At 41.1% G+C, this 19,099-nt stretch overlaps 1 protein-coding gene and 1 pseudogene across 1 annotated transcript; one reads left to right on the forward strand and one right to left on the reverse strand.

The window, feature by feature from the left end:
• LOC106094697 (heat shock protein 27-like) overlaps nucleotides 1-19,099 on the forward strand; it is a 248,805-nt pseudogene that overhangs the window by 146,279 nt on the left and 83,427 nt on the right.
• On the reverse strand, nucleotides 12,890-16,316 carry LOC106089586 (heat shock protein 67B1). Its single transcript, XM_013255475.2, has one exon. The coding sequence runs from the start codon at nucleotides 15,893-15,895 to the stop codon at nucleotides 14,009-14,011; it is 1,887 nt and encodes a 628-aa protein (XP_013110929.2). The 5' UTR covers nucleotides 15,896-16,316; the 3' UTR covers nucleotides 12,890-14,008.

The raw sequence follows: 19,099 nt of genomic DNA on the forward strand, positions 1-19,099 counted from the left end.
TCGGTAAGCAGTACAAAGCTTAGCTCTGGTTTTATGACCAAATATTACCGCTAATGTGACCATGAGCCCTGGAACCATTAGTGACTTAAATTGTCCATAAAACAATTTACATTATTTCTATTTTTTCTTGACTTGTATTTGTATTTTATTATGATAAAACCCATACAGAAGACAATGTTTTATATAAAGCATGGGTTGGTAAATTGATAAATACAATGAGTTCAACAAGTTTTCATTTAAATAGAACAATAAAATGGTAAAAAATATTTAACAATTTAAGCAAAGTTATTGATACAATATTTAAGTAAAAAAATAAAAAAGGAGAAAGTTTCTTACTTTAAAGAAAATTTTACAATTTAATCAAAGTTACTGATTAAATAAATTTATAAATAGTTACAAAAAAACAAAACCAATAATTAATTAAAATGATTATTAATCCAAGATTTGAACTGTCGTTCATTACTCATAATTTGAATACTTTTGGGAAGATTATTCCAGAGACGTATAGCATTAACAAAGAACTGTTGTTCAGATACACCATATTGATGACGTATTTGTATTACTTGTTTACCTCTTGTAGAGTTGGCAAAACGCACTACAGAAGCCAGATATGACGGTTCATTGGTATAAATTATCTTGTGGATCATTTGCGACGAGCTTATCTTAAGGAACGAGTTAGATGAGACACCATATACTTGTCTGGCAAAGTCAGATACGTGGTCAGATGCGTAGAAGAGGCAAACCAAAAATGTATCTAACGACATCGTTAAAGGCCACGTGCAATTTATTCCAATAAGTTACATCACAACCGTAAAAAAACCTCGCAAGAGTATAATATTGTAGTTTTGGCATAAAAAATGTCCTAGCCAAAAGCATTCTTATTGACAAAGGGGTATACTGTCGACCCATATATAAGTCTCGTAAAACGGCGTAGGTCCTACCCACTGTCATACTGACATGATTCTTCCGTGAAAGTCTATCATCAAACTTCAACCCAAGGTTTCTTGCAGATGAAACAATCGCAATTGGGGCTCCAGCAATTGCCACATTAAGATTGGGCGGCATTTTTACCCGATTCCTACCAATTACAAGGCACTTTGACTTTGTTGGATTTAAAAGTAGTCCGTTGGCATTTGCTCATGTGTTTATCCCATCCAAGTCACTATTAAGGCGAAGTACGCCATCGATCAGCCTCTCCGGCAAGGAGCTCATATACAGCTGTACGTCGTCGGCATACATATGAATACCACAGTTCCGCAACTGTCCAGGAAGGTCATTGCTATGTAAGGAAAAAAGGAGTGGGCCCAATACAGACCCCTGTGGAACACATCTTGAGACTGGAAAATAACTAGAACACCGGTTATCAAAACATACTGATTGGCTTCTATTCGTAAGAATGGAAAATATAAGATCCGCTGTTCCTCCAGAAAATTGAAATAAATGTTTCAGTTAAAGGCAAAGTATATTGGGATCAACAGAATCAAATGCCTTCAAATGATCTAAAAGAACAAGAAAGGTAACTTTATCGCTGTCAATATCACTCCTTACATCTTCAACTACTTTCAAAAGCGCAGTAGTGCAACTGTGCTTTAGCCGGAAACCAGATTGAAAATCTGTTAGCAGCGAATTATTCGCAATATATCCTGATATTTTTCGGTTGACTAGAGTCTCAAATATCTTTGAGATGTATGGAAGTATTGCTATTGACCTAAATTCCTGGTTATTCTTTAGTATTGGGACTATCCTTGCCCGTTTCCAAGACTGTGGATAGCAACTCCTTAAAATAATAATGTTAAAAATATGGCACATATGTATACGGAAGAATAAAGGCTAGAATTATCCTAAAAAATCTCGGGTCAATACCATCAGAATCAATGGCATTAGACTTAATCGATTCTACAGCGCTAACGATATCGCTTTGTTCAAAACGCCCAAGATCAAAACATAGGTCTGTTGAGGTGTTGTTACTACTATGGTTTACGTTACTAAATTCACTGTCTTAGAAATGTACGTTTGGATCAAGAAAAGATCTGTTCAAGAAACTCCTATTAATCTCATTTAAATCAACATGTCTAGCAATTAATGCGTTATCACTTCCTATTCCAATTGACTTAATACGTCTCCAAGTATCTTCCGTGTTCAGAGCCTCTTGAAATTTACGTTACTAAATTCACTGTTGTAGAAATGTACGTTTGGGTCAGGAAAAGATATGTTCAAGAAACTCTTAATAATCTCATTTAAATCAACATGTCTACCAATTGATGCATTATCACTTCCTATTCCAATTGACGTAATATGTCTCCAATTATCTTTCGTGCTCAATGCCTCTTGAAATTTACGACTAAAATAGGCTATTTTCTTCGTCTTTATACAAGAAGTGGTCTGATTCCTCGCACGCTTGTAATCATTAAAAAGTGCAGGTGTTCTAAAACGCTTCCATCGGGAGTACGCACAATCTCTTTTACGTATCAATACTTTAATATCATTATCAAACCACTGATTCCCATTCAAAAAAACAGTTCGGGTCTTCATCGGAACACATTTGTCGAAAATCTGACTCACATTACTTTGAAGAAATGCAGTCTGTTCAACCACGCAAGATATACCATAAAGCTCCTGCCACTCAACGGTGCCAATTTTACAAAGTAGTGAGTAATAATCACTGTCTCTATAGTCTCTGTACGTACATGTTATACTTGTATATTCCATTGGAATGTCATAAGTCGAAAAACATAAATCATGTTTTGAATATAGGGGTGCCGATAATTTATCATATAACTTCACAGCAGTCTTGGAACTTACGTAGAACACGAATGTCGAGTTTTACGCAGATACCTGCCATCACGGCCCAAACCTGCGAGGCCCAAGGGTGAATACAATGCGTCTACCAACGCCCCCACATGTGGTAACCCACACATGAGTACAAATTTGATCCCACGTATTTGGACGTGTTCACCTCCTTGGTTAGGAGCGGAGCACGGTTGAAAATGCAACTCCACGCCGAGCTTATGCTCTACCCGCAATTTGGGTACAAACCACAGACACCACGTTGCTCCCCACTGGGGCCTCACCATTGTCAGGCTGGAACCATAGTGCCAGTGGCTCCTGACACCCGTGGCACCAGATTAAAGTCTCCGGTCAGACTTCGTAGCCTTAAAAAACTACTACCAGTTGAACCCCAAACAGTTCCGGACTGGTCACCTGGATGAGAAGAATAGCCCTAAGCCGACCTCAAGCCAGCATACAAAAGTATGCATCAAACACACAACGGGACGATATACACAAACACAAACAGGCAGCCCTCACGGGCTACGCCACATATATCAGCATCAACATGGGACTTTACAATCAAACGTTATGGATAACTAGCGTGTATTCATCCCTCCACTAAATCTAGTCCGCCTCAGAAATACTTCCCGGGAAAAGGTGGCCAGCCTTGCAACAGTCGTCTCGTCCTCAAGGGTCCTACTGAAATCCCACACCGCCTCGCTAATCCCCATCGCGCCTAAATCTCTAATGTCTGCATAGTACGGGCATTTTGTCAGTACATGTCTCCAGTCCTCAGGTCTCCCACAGTCGCACAAATCGGTCGCGGACAATTTCCTCTGATGCAAAAATGCATTAAAGGAACCATGTCCCGTCAGTATGAAGCCCAGACTTAGGCCGAAGCCAAAGTCCGGGCGGTCTCGTACGAACATCGCGTCACGAATAAATTCGTAAGTCACCCGACCATTGTCACTGTTCGTCCATCTAGTTCTCCACCTATCATCGAGACGCTTCAAAAGGAGTGCCTTGAGCCGCCTAACATCCCCATCTGCAAGCTCCAAAGCGATAAGCCAATCCTCACGCACTAATGGAATTCCCTTTTTCACACTATACAGAACGGCCATGTAACTCACGAGTAAATCAAGCGGGGGGGCGCCAAGCAATACCTGTAGTGCATATGTCGAAACAGTCCTACACACAGGCAAGCATGCCATCATTGCCATCCTCTGATAAGACAGGATCTTCTTTCGCCCTAAGACAGTCGCAGCAATTTCGTGCCATACAGGCGCTCCATAAGTTGCGCAAGCAACAAATAGATCACCATATATGGACCGAACAGCGCGACGACTAAGACCCCAATCGCTTCTCAGAACACGCTTAACCATACCGGCTACTCCAGTCATCTTCTCCTTCACCCGATCCAAATGGACCAGGAAACTCATTCTCTCCGAAACAGTCACTCCCAGATATTTAATTAGTGCTACATTCCTGATGCTACCAGATCGAATTGTGGGAGGACGATTCCGCGACAAGATGCCCTTGAGCAACATTGTCACGGTTTTGTCCTCCGCGACGTCAACACAAACACGATCGCTCCATTCGCGCACAATGCCCATGGAAGCTCACCACGAGTTTCCAGAGCAAGTCTGGAATCTCCTTCAACCAGGATGAGCAGGTCATTCGCATATGCGCTGATTTTGAAGGACTCAGCGAGACGTCCCAGCAGGGGATCCATCGTGAGGTTCCATATACACATAGCCCATAAAGCGTTCACCTGACAAACTTTTATAATTGGTTAAAGAACACAAAATAAAATTATAAATCAAATCAAATCTTTTACATGTACTTTTTCTTCATATTCCTAACATTAAAAAACAAAAACAAAATTCTAAGTTTGGTTAAGCACTTTCACTCTAGAGCGATTTAAATATGATAACAATTAAATATAAGCACCACAAAGTCTGCGTTCAGTAATTAAAAATAAACAAAAGAGTTTTTAAACACAAAGTAAATACATATTAACACATTCCTAATATTTGGTAGGATAGCCACGTTGTTTTAAGATTGCACTTAGTCTATTTGGCATGGAGTTTACCAACTTCTCTGTTTCCTCAGATGTTATTTTCGCCCATTCTGCCTGCATGACACTTCGTAACATCTCCTTGCTGGTTATAACGTACTGACGAATTTTTTCTCCAATAGATCCCAAAGATGCTCAATGGGGTTGAGATCTGGTGATTGGGGTGGTGTTTTAAGCTGCTTTGGAGTGTTATATAGAAGCCAAAGCCTAACAACCTCCGATGTATACTTTGGATCGTTATCTTGTTGGAACCAAAATGTCATTGCTAACCCTAGTTTAGCAGCACTTGGTTTCAATTTTTTTTTTTTAAACATTGAGATAACCTCATTTATCCATTTTGGACTCAATAAATTCTAATTGACCCACTCCACTAGCAGCCATACACCTTGGCTGCTAGAGGACTGAACTTTGATTGCTCCTCAATCGATCGGGCGATTTCAGAAGGACTACGACTCGAGCACATTTCCACGTACGAGGGAAATAACCTACTTCGACACATCGTGTGAGGATTAACTCGACATGGTCAGGTGTCGCCTTCCAAATGGTTTTCACATCTGTCCAGTCATACCGTCCATGCCAGGTGACATCCCGCTTCTAAGCCGGCACACACTGTCCACTATCTTGACCCTTTCCAGACTTGGAGGGGCACGATCATCTCCACACTGGGAGCCTGTTCGTGCTCATCCGCATCGGGAAAGAACGTTCCCATTAACACCCTAGCACACTCGTTTCAAGAAGTCAACACATTGTCCCCCACTCTAAAACCGCCCAGGTCACCCTGACTAGAACCCTGTTGCCCACAGTGCCGGCACACGCGGTATACCTTGCCCCATGGATCATCTCTGTTGCCTTGTACAAATCTCCTAAAGTGATCTTCCTTGCTCCTAATCAACAGTTGCTTGTAAGTCCTCAAATTGCTAAGGTAGTCGTTTCGGCGTGAGACAAAATCCTCAGCATTGGAACTTCTGGCTCTTTGGAATCGCTTCCTCAGACGCCTGACGTTCCGCCGCATTGTTTCCAGCTCACGGGTCCACCACTTGACCTTACTTGGTTTCGCCTTTCGACGTCTGCCAAGGAGCGCATCATTCACCGCGCTCATCCACTCGCCTACCTTAGCAATTTGGTCATCTACGGTCAGTGTCCTAATGTCATCTAAAGACAATGCTGATGCAGTCTTCCTAAAACTTTCCACATACAAGTCCCAGTTCACGTCTCGATCTTTCCAGCACCTGGATCGTTCAGACGTAACCCGAGTCCGTCGATCCCTGAAAGTGACCATAATCTCAATCGGATTGTGGTCACTTGAGCCCCATTCGTCACAAACCCTCCACCTAAACTGGTAAGCAGTAAATGCCGCTCCATTTGCAGCCGTAACGTCAATGTCACTAACGCCTGAAGGCTAATCAAAGGTATACTTCTCGCTCGGTATGTTCAATACACCGACGTCATTCAAAGTCAACCATTCGCTGAGCAACTGCCCACGATGGTGATTCTCATGACCAAGCGAGTGCTGGGTCATTTTCGAGAACCACATCGGGGAGGTTGCGTTGGCGTCTAAACTTAGAATGAGCGGATTGCTACTCGCGAGTAGTAGCACCGTATCCATATATCCAGATAGGGCTCCAAGTCGGCGCTTAACCTACAATAGATGCTAGCCGAGAACATCTTACCCCACTGGCTATAGCTAACCACCGTACAGTCGATGTCGCTGTCATCTACAATTATCGCAGAGTCACCCCCGCTGTCAGTAAAGACTCTCATTCCCCCGGCAATCCTACAACACTACCATCCATTACATACAGTTCCTGTACCAGCGCCACCGAGCAACCAGTGCTGCGCATTACATGACCCAACTCCTGCCTCACCGCTCTAGACCGCTGCCAATTAAATTGAAAAAATTTAATTCCCCTGACGATCCTTAATGCCTAGCGTTCGCCCTAGCCGCCAAACCAGCATAAATTGGACAGGCCGCGGAGATCATCAAGTGATCCACCGGCAACCCCTTAAGTGCACAATGTCTACAATGCACGGGGTTCGGACAGGCCGAAACCACATGTCCGCCCAGTCCTCAACGGCGACAAACATCACCCTGCACGCGGCAATCCCTCACTCTGTGGTTGAAACCCATGCACCGATGGCATGCGAAGACTGGCGATCCGGGCGATGAAGCGAAACCACTTCACATACACGCCCTCTTCGCACAACTTATCTGCCACCCTCGGAGTGCACTCCAGGGTGACATTGGCAGCGCCACCCTCCGGCTTCCAAGGCGCGGAAGCCAGACGCACCGACCGACGATACACCTCCTCACCCATCGTCTCCTTCAGGTTGAGGGAGTACAACTCTGCCATGAACTCATCAGGAGTTATGGCAGCATGCACCCCCCCCCCCCCCCCCCCCCCCCAGCGTTTCGCGGACCTCCACCTCCGCGAATTTGTCGTTCGCCCTAAACCGCTCCCTCTCAACCACCGACGGGGTGCGGATAACCGCCCCGTGAAGTTGTCACCGCCTTCCCCTTCCCTTCACCACCACCGACCACGTATCCACCGGCTTTACAACCGGCACAGACGGGGCGGCAGCGGCAGCGACATCGACAGCAACGGGGGCAGCAAACATGCCAGTGCCAGCCATCGCCTCATAAGCCGACAACTTCCCCTTAATCGCCTCGTTTTCCATCATCAGCCTCATGAGGAGCTCCTCATACTTCCCAGCGTACTGGATCACTCTCCTCGCCATACTACCACTCACCCCAGCCTCATACACCATACCCATCAAGGCATCTGTCACCTCCTTCATCTCCCCTACCGTGACCCCTTGCCTCCCCAACGGTGTAAACACCCGCCTGCGAGCCCTACTTTCCCGCTGCTCTGCCTTCCTCGGAGTCGTTGGCCCCTCACCTTCACTGGCAACACCAGCACCGCCATCAACCACTGCTGCACTGGCACTACCACCAGCGCCATCAACCCCACCAGCTGACTTCATATCAGCTGTCGTCGTCCTCCGATTCCCAGATGGCAATACACCACCTGCCACCACTTTTCCCCCCTTGTCAACCGCCACACCAAGCGAACCCAGTTTCAGGCGCTTTCCATCCTCGCCTTCACTCCCACTGGACAACAAGTCCACCGACTCCTTCCTCATCATTCCAGCACAAGCCACCGACGAATCGGTGCTAATGCCACCATCCGACGTCCCCCCACCTCCTACACTCCCCTTCTTCCCCTTGGTCCTCTTAACCATCGCAAATCCTATCCAGCTCCTCCGTCTAAGCTGTCTCAATTTAGTCACACCAATCGCTCCCAAAAATAATAACTCCAAAAATCACTTCTCTCACTTTCACTATTCACTTTTACTTTCTTTCACTCACTCTACTCACACTCTATCCAGTCGCTATGATTTGGCCGACCAACTTTTTGCCAAATCGTAAAATTCTCAAATTGATCTGCAACTGTGAAATGGATAAAGATACTTTAACTTTTTAAGCTGGGCCCAGGAACTAACCAACATAAAGGGTATTCGATATACTCTTGCAGAATTTTTGGTCGGTTTTCCCCCTATATCTATATATGCCGACTTAACGATGAGTTCTTCGTACTAGTTTCCAAGATCTTATAAAAATAATATTTTGTAAATCGATTAAAAAACATTGCAAATATTAAATCTTCACAACAAAAAAGGGAATGAAATTCCATGTTTTATGGTAAGATGAGGGCTATTCAATTATTTTGTTTTAGATTTCATCGAATTAGCTTTAGGGCAGGTTTCTCGTAGAGAACATAGGTACATTATCAAATTTGCTTTTCTCGTACACTTATAGGATAAATGAAATCGAGAGGCAACATCAAGCGAGCAATTTAGAAGATCAATCAATATTTGCTGGTTCTATTTTAGTGCTGGATAGACAAGCCGTGAAGGGCAAAAATAAAACGCACAAAAAGGTTCCAGTGCAAGTCTGTTTGTTTGTCATGAGGCGGTAACGCCATTTGCCAACCTCTCGAAACAATACGAGGAAAAAAGTGTAAATGATTGTAAAATTTATGTATAAAATGTATTAAGATAGGTGCAGGCAATTTTTTAAGAAATTAGTTTTGATTTTATTTTGCCATTCACAACAGAGTATTTCTGAGAGTGGCCAGACTTATTTGTAAAAAACATATCATGGCAATCCTGAAGACCGATGTTCTACATAAGGGTTGGTATTCTATTCTGCTTTCGGAATAGTCGCGGAAATTTTTAATTGTTCCGCAGGCGGAATTTGACAGATATCTAAAGTTTTTATTTATTTTTTCGCAAATAAAAAAAGAGACACGAACCATTGAAAGCAATAAAACATACAAACAGAATACCGGCAATGGTTTCAAGTGTTGCCACTTTGATTTTGTTTTTAGCAATTTTCCTTACTATAACCAAAGTACTACTTTTCCGCCTAGCTAACTTTCAATAAGGTCTCACACACACCGCTTTCAAATTAAATTTTTGTGAATTTTTTTTAAATCATTTTGTGCGCGAGATTTTTCATACGAATCACCTTATATGTTAAACTAGCTGAACCCAGTCCGATCCGCTGCCCCTATCGTTGGAATATTTATTTTCGCCAATTAAAGAGATTTTTGGAAATACCATGCTACGAAAATTGTATATATGTCCCATGATTGACAGCATAATAATATACAATAAATTTCTATATTTGAATCCCGTAAAATCTTTATCGGTCTATAAATTCGCTCGGACGGTTTAGGGTTGTTTAAGTTTGGATGTTAGATGGTGATTCTCATAGGGATTTTGGGATTGGGAAGGCCCCCAGGGTGTTGATTGGTGGGCTTAGGAGGTAGTGTGGACCCCAAGGAACCAGGTCTTGAATGTGGGTATCAATTACACCCAGTGACTTAAAAATGTATACCAAATACGTTTTCTACGCTAAAATACCTCTTTTTTGAGGCCCGTATTGCAATGGTCAGTAAGTACGTCCATTAGGGGTCCCAAAATTGGGTTTCAATTTCGTGCTCTACTACCCAATACCTTTCATTTGAGGCCCATATTGCCATGTTCGATAAATATGTCCGGTTTAGGGATGTTTTGGAGATTGGGGTGATCCCCCGAACACTTTGCCCTGAAAAAATAGCGGTATCGTGCTGTACTATAAAATATCTTTTATTTGAACCACATATTACAATTGGTTTAATGGGGCCAAACAGTTGGCACCATAATTGGATATCAATTTAGTTTTCTAATCACAAATACCCATTTATTTGAGTCCCTTATTGTAATAGTCAGTAAATATGTCTTGGGCCCGAAAATATATATTAGGTTCTTCTTCTACTCTAAAATACCTTTTATTTGAGCCCCATATTGCAATGGTCAACAAAAACGTACTATTTGGGGTGTTATGGGGGTGGGGTGGTTCCAACACTCGGTTATCCCAAGTGTTGATATAAGATTCGTGCTCTACTCCCAAAGACCTTTCTTTTGAGCCACATAATGCCATGGTCAGTAAATAAGTTCTGTTTGTGGTGTATTTTGAGGAAGTGGTGGACCCCCAGAAGCTTGGTCCCACATTTGGATATCAGATGCATATTCTACTCGCAAATACGTTTGATTTGAGTCCCATATGCCATGCTCGGTAAATATGTCCGATTTAGGGGTGTTTTGTGGATGGCCCCCAAACACTTGGTCCGACAATTGGATATCAGATTCGTTTTCTAATATAAGATACCTTTTATTTGAGTCCCACATTGTCATGATTTCTTTATACATATATATATTTGTGTAGGTTTTGGGAGTTGGGCCTAATTTTCAGAAACGCCAGATCTCTTATAGGTACCCCATCCGTAATTTGGATACCAAATTTTTGTTTTTACGTTACCGGAGATCACACAAAATTTCGCCTAAATCGCACCATCCATCCACCATTAGGGTAAGTCTGTTGAAGTTTTTTTTCCCAAGCAGAAATTTTTTTCACTCATGCAAATTTTTCTGGAAAAGTTGTTGAACACCTAACAACGCAGCAATCGGTAAACAAAAAAACAGTTAATTTTTTATCACCATCTGTTTACATTTATTGGGTCTATATGTCACTAACCGACACTCATCTGCTGGTTAAGGTTTATCGATAAGATAAGCTGTAAGCATATATTCGGAAAAACAAATTCTAAGAAACAAGAGGATTATCGATACGATAAATTATAACTAGAGAATGAGAAACTGGCTCTTATTTTAATAACGAAGATTTTTTATTTTTGTTAAATGTATTCAGCAATTTCTACTATGCTCTTATTTGAAGTTACTTCGAAATTGTTTTTTATACCCTCCACGATGGGGTGGGGGTTCAATAATTTCGTCATTCTGTTTGTAACTCCTCGAAATATTCGTCTTAGGCCCCATAAAGTATATATATTCCTTATCGTCATGACATTTCATGTCGATCTAGCCATATCCGTCCGTCTGTCTGTCGAAAGCACGCTAACTTTCGAAGAGTAAAGCTAGCCGCTTGAAATTTTGCACAAATACTTCTTATAGGTGTAGGTCACTTGAAAATGGTTCATATCGGTCCACGTTTTGATATAGCTGTCACATAAACCGATCTGGGGTCTTGACTTCTTGAGCCTCTATCCGATTTGGCTGAAGTTTTGCATGAGGTGTTTTGTTATGATTTCCAACAACAAATATACTTGTTGTTGTTCACCCGTATACGGGTGAAATCGATGCATAACCTGATATAGCTGTCATATAAACCGATCTGGGGTCTTGACTTCTTGAACCTTTAGAGGGCGCAATTCCTATCCGATTTCGCTGAAATTTAGCATGACATGTTTCGTTATGACTTTCAACAACTGTGCCAAGTATGGTTTAAATCGGTCAATAACCTGATATCGCTGCCATATAAACCGATCTGGGATCTTGACTTCTTGAGCTTCTGTAGGGCGCAATTATTATCTGATTTGGCTGAAATTTTGTACAACGGCTTCTCCCATGACCTTCAACATACGTGTCAAATATGGTCTGAATCAGTCTATAACCTAATACAGCTCGCCTATAAAACCATCTCCCTATTTTACTTTTTTAGCCCCTAAAGCGCGAAATTCCTATTCGTTTTGGCTGAAATTTTACACAATGATTTCTACTGCGGTCTCCAACATTCATTCCATTATTGTCCGAATCGTATATAACTATAACTTGATATAGCTCCAATAGCATTCTTTTCTTTTATCCTTTCCTTTCCCTTGTTTGTCTAAAAAGAGACACCGGGAAAAGAAATCGACAAATGCGATCCATGGTGGAGGGTATATAAGATTCGGACCGGATGAACTTAGCACGTTTTTACTTGTTTGACATAATATCGTCCAGATTTACACAATTAATTTTAAATGCTTTTTATTTTGACGATATGTTTTAATTTTTTTGACCTATTTGTCTACACGTAAAATAAAATAAAACGTTTGAGAAATTTTTACGACAAACAATATATTTTTATCACGAAGATTTGCCTTTATTGCAACTGTGTTGTGTTTCGCTTCAACATATCAAATGTTAGCCATTAACGTAGTATTATTGATTATTAATCGGTCCAGATTTACATATCGGTAGCTCCAATACATGTCTTTTAACCATAGAAAAATTTAGGCTACTAGGGCCTAAAAATGTCATTTCGGATGAAAGATATTTTGGGAGCCATAAGCGTAAAAAGGCCTCTGGGGGTGGGCTAAGCACTCCCAGATTAGTGTTTGAAACAATACGAAAATTTCAGTTTCTTATTAAAGAAAGAAATCAGCAAGCTTTTTTGCTTCAAAACGTATTATCTAAAATGTATATTATATCATGGTTAGTATTTCAAAAAAGGTTAGAAAAGAATTTTCGTTTTTTTTTTTTTGGAAAAGAGTATAGAAGTTGACTCCGGAGAGGAAGTGCTATAAAAGCACCAAACCCCAAACGCAACAATTGGTGAGAGGGACCAACCTGGCAACCTCTACCTTTCAAAGTATGCCTAGAAATTTCATCTGAATTTTTTTTCCTGAATAGAGAGATAATAAAACACGACTTGGTAAATATATTTATTCTCACATACAGTAATTTATGTGTAATTAAGATTTCGTTTATTTTCTTACTTTGCGTCGGTTACTGCCATCGCTCTGATCTGTGTTGCTGTTGATGGTTCAGTTTTCGTCGCGATGTCGGCAAATATGTACGAATGTATTTTAATATGTAATACCGTTAATCAGAGTTGATTAATTCTGTGTCCTCTTCGTCATGTGTTTCTTTTAATTCATTTCATAATTGCGTTTTTTTAGTCATCAATGATTAGGTCTTATTTATTTTGTTTTTGTTTCCTTGTATTTTAATCGGGGATTCATTCGGTTTTTTAACGTTAATGTAAATATTTACTTAAAAGTTAATACTCATTTCAAAAAAAAGCTGGAGTCTGAAGTCATTCCGAAAGTTTCCCATGTTCGTCTGTCCATTTCATCTTTTCAATGTATTGGCAAAGGGCGAGGTTGGAGGGGAAGAATATTCGATTTACTTAAACGTAACCTCCTGTGTTTCTGATAAAAAAAAATATTAATAATAATAATAACTTAAGGAATCATCCGTAATTGATTTATATAAAAATATATGTAATAGTAGTTAGTATAGGAAAATTAGGAAAACTGGCTGCAGAGAATTGCGCCTGAGCCAATGTTGCTGCTTCTGCCTTTTATTCCGGTTCTGCTTCGCCCATGCTACATTTATATATTCTAAAGTGAGTGTGTGTATGTTGAATGGGTGTATGTTTACTGTTGTTGTCGAAGCGACGCAGTCTACTCTACTCCGCTGCTACACTTGCTTTTAATTGTTTGTTCCTTTGTCTGTCAATGCAGTCATTGATGCTGTTGTTTTTGTTGCCAAACTTAAGTACTCCTCGTATTAGTGTGTGTGTATTAATGCCGTGTCTGGATGTGTAAAAGTTTATGCAAGTCACTTCGTTCATTCACTGATGTTGAGAGAGTGGGAAGGGGGATGCCGCAAATTATTCTCTCAGTTTGTAATAAAAAACCTCTCATTCTGTTTTCGCCTGTTGGTTGGTTTTATTGCAAAAGAGTATTTGAATAGTTCTCTCGGTTGTCGTTTTGGAACCCGATTGAGGGAGTTTATACATAAGTGTGTGTATCTGTGTTCTTTGTGTGTAGTTTAATTAGCAACCTCCTCTTTTGCCACCAGAGCAGCTGAATTGCCATTTCCCAAGTGATTTTTGGCAAAGAGAGCACATTCGCTGCTCTCGGCAGCAGCAGAAGACGTGTCGGTGCCTTCCATTGATTCAGAGAGAAGAGCATTTTCTTCGGCCGCCGTAATGTCGGCAGAGTCAGCTGTTACGGCAGCCTTGAGTAGAGCAACGTCATTGATGTCAGTGGTGGTGGTTTTTGTTTTCTCCGACGTCAAGACAGCTGTTTCGGCGTCAACTTCTTTTTCCTTGTCGTTGGCAGATTCAGCATCATCTGTGCTTTTGTCGTTGGCAGAATACAATTTTGAGGCATCAGCTGTATTTTCGCCGGTTGAATTTTCTGTTTCGTCTAAATCGATGTTATTGGAGTTGTCTGTTGAATTAGTGTTGTTGGTTTGCGTGTCATTTATTGTTTTGTCGTCGGGTTCATTTTTAGACTTTGCTTGCTTATCATTAACTGCATCATCCGCAGCTGCAGCAGTATCCTGAACATCGGCAGTGTGGGCTGCAGCGTCTGCCACATCATCATCATCATCCACCTCCATTTTTTCAGTCGCATTCGAATTGGAGGATTTCATTTCAGACTCGCTCGCCTCACTCACTTCGGCTTCAACAGGAACATGGTCGTCTTCTTGTGCAGAAGTTGTGCAGTTTTCGGCAACCGGTTCTTTTGCTTCGGCACTTTCGCATGAATTGTTAATGCAGTCACCACCGCTACCATTGATTTCTTCCTCTACTACAGTTTTATCAGTCTCATCAATTTCCATATCCTCCTTCTTTTCCAGCTGATTTTCGGTTATTTTACCTTCCTTTGCATCTGTGTCTATACCAGTAATGTTTTCTTCCTCTTTCTCCTGTTGCGGTGGTGCCTTATCGTCATCCAGTTCAGCTGTTTGCTTTTCGGCATTTTCATTTCCGATGGAAAAGACTGCAGCAGTTGAAGCGACTGTGGCGGTAGCTGCAGCAGCTACTTCTGTGGATGATGGTGCCGGTATTGTTGGTGTTTGTGTTGGCGTTTGTCGTGCTGCGTCTGTGGATTCATACTGTTGTTGTTCCTGGGGTACATCGAGTTTTTGTCTCTTTTCTGGCAACTGGCACTCATCACGAGCCGCTGGAGATGATGGTTTTTTCGTTGGCTCTTTTTGGGGCTGGGTTCCTTCCATTGCAGACGACACGACCATTTGGGTTGGTCCAGGTGTCGGCTGAATCTCCACAACTCGTTCATTGGGCTCGTCATTTTTCGCACTAGGCGGAGGAGGTGGCGGAGCCTTCACAGTCAAAATGCCATCCGAAGACAAAGTCGATAGCACATCCTTGGGATCGTATCCCTTTGGCAGCATATACTTGCGTACAAAATGCCTCGAAATGACGCCATGACCATCCTCCTTGTCATCGTGGCGGCCTTCGACGACGATGCAATTATCGATTGTTTTCACCGACAATTCACTAGGGGCAAACTGCTTTACGTTCATGCTGACCTGGAAGCCATTTTTATTGACCACTGAGTAGGAGGCCGTCTTCCCTGGAGTAACAGCGTTCTGGGTTGCATCCTTCTCGGGACTTGTGGGGACACTACCCTCCTCGCCACCAGCCTTGCCACAGCAAGCACTTTTAATTCGATTGTATGGGTGATGGCGTTTTGTTGGCAACCAGAACGATGAAAAAGATGAGGTCCGACTACGTCTAGGACTTTGTTGCTGCTGCGATTGTTGTTGCGGCTGCTGTGCTTGCTGCTGTTGCTCGGAACCAGTGTAGAGACCGAAACCGAAGTCATTGATATCGATCCCACTGGCCAAGCAACGGCTGAACTCATGGAGCTCATCGGCCAAATCTAATATGAATGGTATCAGAGACATTTTTTCCAACCGCGTCAATTAAATTACTTCACTGTCCCTATTTCCTCAATGAGCTAATAAATTTCTCTGTTAAAAAGATTAATTATGCGTAGCGCAAGCGGTATTTCAATAATGCAGAAAACCGATTTTTTTCACCCACACTGACTAACTCGTATGGAAAACGCACTGTCAGACACTGGCTGGCTGGCTGGCCTGGCACTGTCTGCTGTCTGGTAGGTCGTTCGTTCGGTTTGTACTATACACAAATATTCTGCTATTCTTCCGTTTGGTCTGTAACCGTTTGAATGCAATCGCCGAGTGATACGGCGTCGTCGTTGTCGCCGCCAGAAACACACAACACGCCCGTTGAATTTTCTTAACTGGTTTACGTCTGCAGTTCCCGGCATCTTCACCGTGGCTGAATGGCTGCCGAAACCCGTTTGCAGTGCTGAATGGAAATTTATTTGCATGGAATGTCTGTCGTGTTGTTTTTCATTTCGTTTTTTTTCGCTTCCTTCTTTCTCCCTTTTTGCATTTTTTATTACGCCGGTATCGGTATCTGGCAACATGTTCGTTCTCTCGACTTCTTCCATTCGTTCGTACACTAGCATGTTGTGTGTGTCCCTTGTTTAAAACTCAGCTCGCAGTCCTCATAAGCTTGCTGCTAGTGCATGGGTGAGTGTGTTTTTGTGTGTGTGTGCGTGTGAGGGGCATTGCGCCTGTGTTCTTTTTTTGCAATATCATTCATTTTCTTCTTTTCAACTTTTTATTCGCATTGTTATTGTAATTGTAATCCAAAAATAGTCTCAAAATTCGTTTTATCTTAGGGAAAGTGCATTATCTTGCCGATTCAAGAGATTTCTTCACCTATATGCAGCATTTACAATTTAAAGTCATACACATCTTTCACTCTATTAAACTAAATTACCGGTGTTCCAACGATCTCTTTGGTACATTTTAAACTTTTTTATGTTTTCGGTACTCGGCCCAGCTTCATGAAAAATCAATAGGTTCCATATCGCAGTGCATTACTATGCACAACATTGTGATGCGACAACTCCTTTTTTTAGGATTGTACAACCATCAAACATACGTACAATCATCAAGCATACAATAAACAAGGCACAAGTAAAAATGTTTGGCAACAACTTAAAAATTGTTTTAAAGCTTTTCCTCAGTAGCCATGTGCTTGCTGTATTCACTTTGCTTAAACAAAATTTTACACACAAATTACAGCATTCCGCATTTCGATCAAGTACAATTGCATATCGAATGAATTCGTGACGAATTTTTTTACCACTTGTATATGGCTATGCTTTAAGATACTACTACGACATCGAATACCCTGGTCTCCGATTTTGGGAGAAATCCATAACGAATGGGATTATTTAAAGCAAACTTTTTTAAAGGAATTTACTCGATCACGAACCTAAAAGAATTGAGCCGTATGTTCACAAATAAACGTACGCCTTAACATCTGTCTGACCAATTGGCAAAGCTTTACATTTCCAAGTTTGGTTGTTTTACAATTTGGTCTCACTCATACCTGCCCTTAAGCATCGGGTTCATCCGCCTAGGTATTGCTAAAGATGTGAATATATCACATCAAGGAATACTTCAACCCCATTTTGTGGTGTTGAATAAAGTGGGGTTATCTACACATCGTAACGCTATGTAACACTGGCAAAGCGAAAACTTGCAAGCTTCTATGTCAAAAACACGATTTTTATGGAAACCGGCACTCGTTGATTCACAAATTACAGAAACAAACTTCATAATGTTAACATATTTATGTATGTACATATTTAGGTAAGGGCCAAGAAGTGTTCACCCATTCCACTGAAGAGCAGAGAAAGTCCTTAATGCATATGTTGAATCAAATAAAATGTTTAAGAATAACTACAACTCTGGTCGAACTTGATTGCCAGTCGTGTAAATACAGCGGTCAAAAAAAGTATTCATCATTAGCAAAATTGATAATAAATTCACTTATTTTGGGTAATTGAAGAAAATTTAAAGTAAACAAATAATGCAGTTTTGTGCAATAGTTTATTTTTCGTAATATGTTTTAAAATAAATTCAAAAAATAAATTTAATTAGCGCAAAAAATGCAATTTTATATAATAACACCAAAAACAGAACAAAAAAAGTATTCATCATTGATGCGCTATCATCAAAGTCAAATTCAAATATTATTTGGGAATCCCCCTTTTCTGTTTTATTTAGTAAAGGAGGCTTTGCCCTTGACAGCAAATATTTAATTTCATTGAAAATATAGTTTTTGTCAAAATGGGTCGTAAGCAAAACGAGGTTTCTGATGAGGTAAAAGTTTTGATAATAAAACACCACAGGAATGGTTTAACTCAAAAAACTATCAGTGAAATATTAAATAGACCACGATCTACTATACAATCCATCATCAGAAAGTGGACAGAAACGAAAACTGTTGACAATAAACCAAGATCTGGTCGACCAAAAGCACTTTCAGTTGGAGATGTGCGTTGGCTAGTGCGGCAAGTTCAGAAAACTCCGAAGACAAATGCGACCATTCTTCGTAAAAACACTATGGAATATTTAGGGAAGGAAGTTACTACACAAACAATTCGAAATACACTCAAAAGGCATAGTTACAGAGGAAGAACTGCACGTAAGAAGCCCTTTATAAATAAAATAAACCGAGTGAAAAGGCTAAACTTCGCAAAAATGTATGTAAAACAGCCCGAATCATTTTGGAAAACAGTCATTTTTGCAGACGAGAGCAAGTTTAATCTTTTTGGGTGCGATGGAAAGGTCATAGTGTACAGAAAATCAAATACAGAGCTTGAAGAACGAAACACAGTTGCTACTGTAAAACATGGTGGAGGTGGTTTAATGGTTTGGGGGTGTATGGCGGCTTCAGGAGCGGGAAATCTTGAAATTATTAATGGAGTAATGGATCATAAGTATTACATTGACATTTTAAAGAGGAATTTAAAAGATAGTGCTGTAAAACTTGGGCTTGGTAATAACTTTCAATATTATCAAGATAATGACCCCAAACATTCTGCTTTAAATACCAAGATGTGGATGCTGTATAACTGCCCCAAAGTCATTAAAACTCCTCCTCAAAGTCCCGACTTGAACCCAATTGAACATCTTTGGGAACATCTCGAACGCAAATTGAGAACGCGCAATTTTTCGAGCAAGAGTCAAATGCAACAGGTGATAATGGAGGAATGGACTAAT

This window comes from Stomoxys calcitrans, chromosome 1 (genome assembly GCF_963082655.1).
Source record: "Stomoxys calcitrans chromosome 1, idStoCalc2.1, whole genome shotgun sequence".
Taxonomy (NCBI): domain Eukaryota; kingdom Metazoa; phylum Arthropoda; class Insecta; order Diptera; family Muscidae; genus Stomoxys; species Stomoxys calcitrans.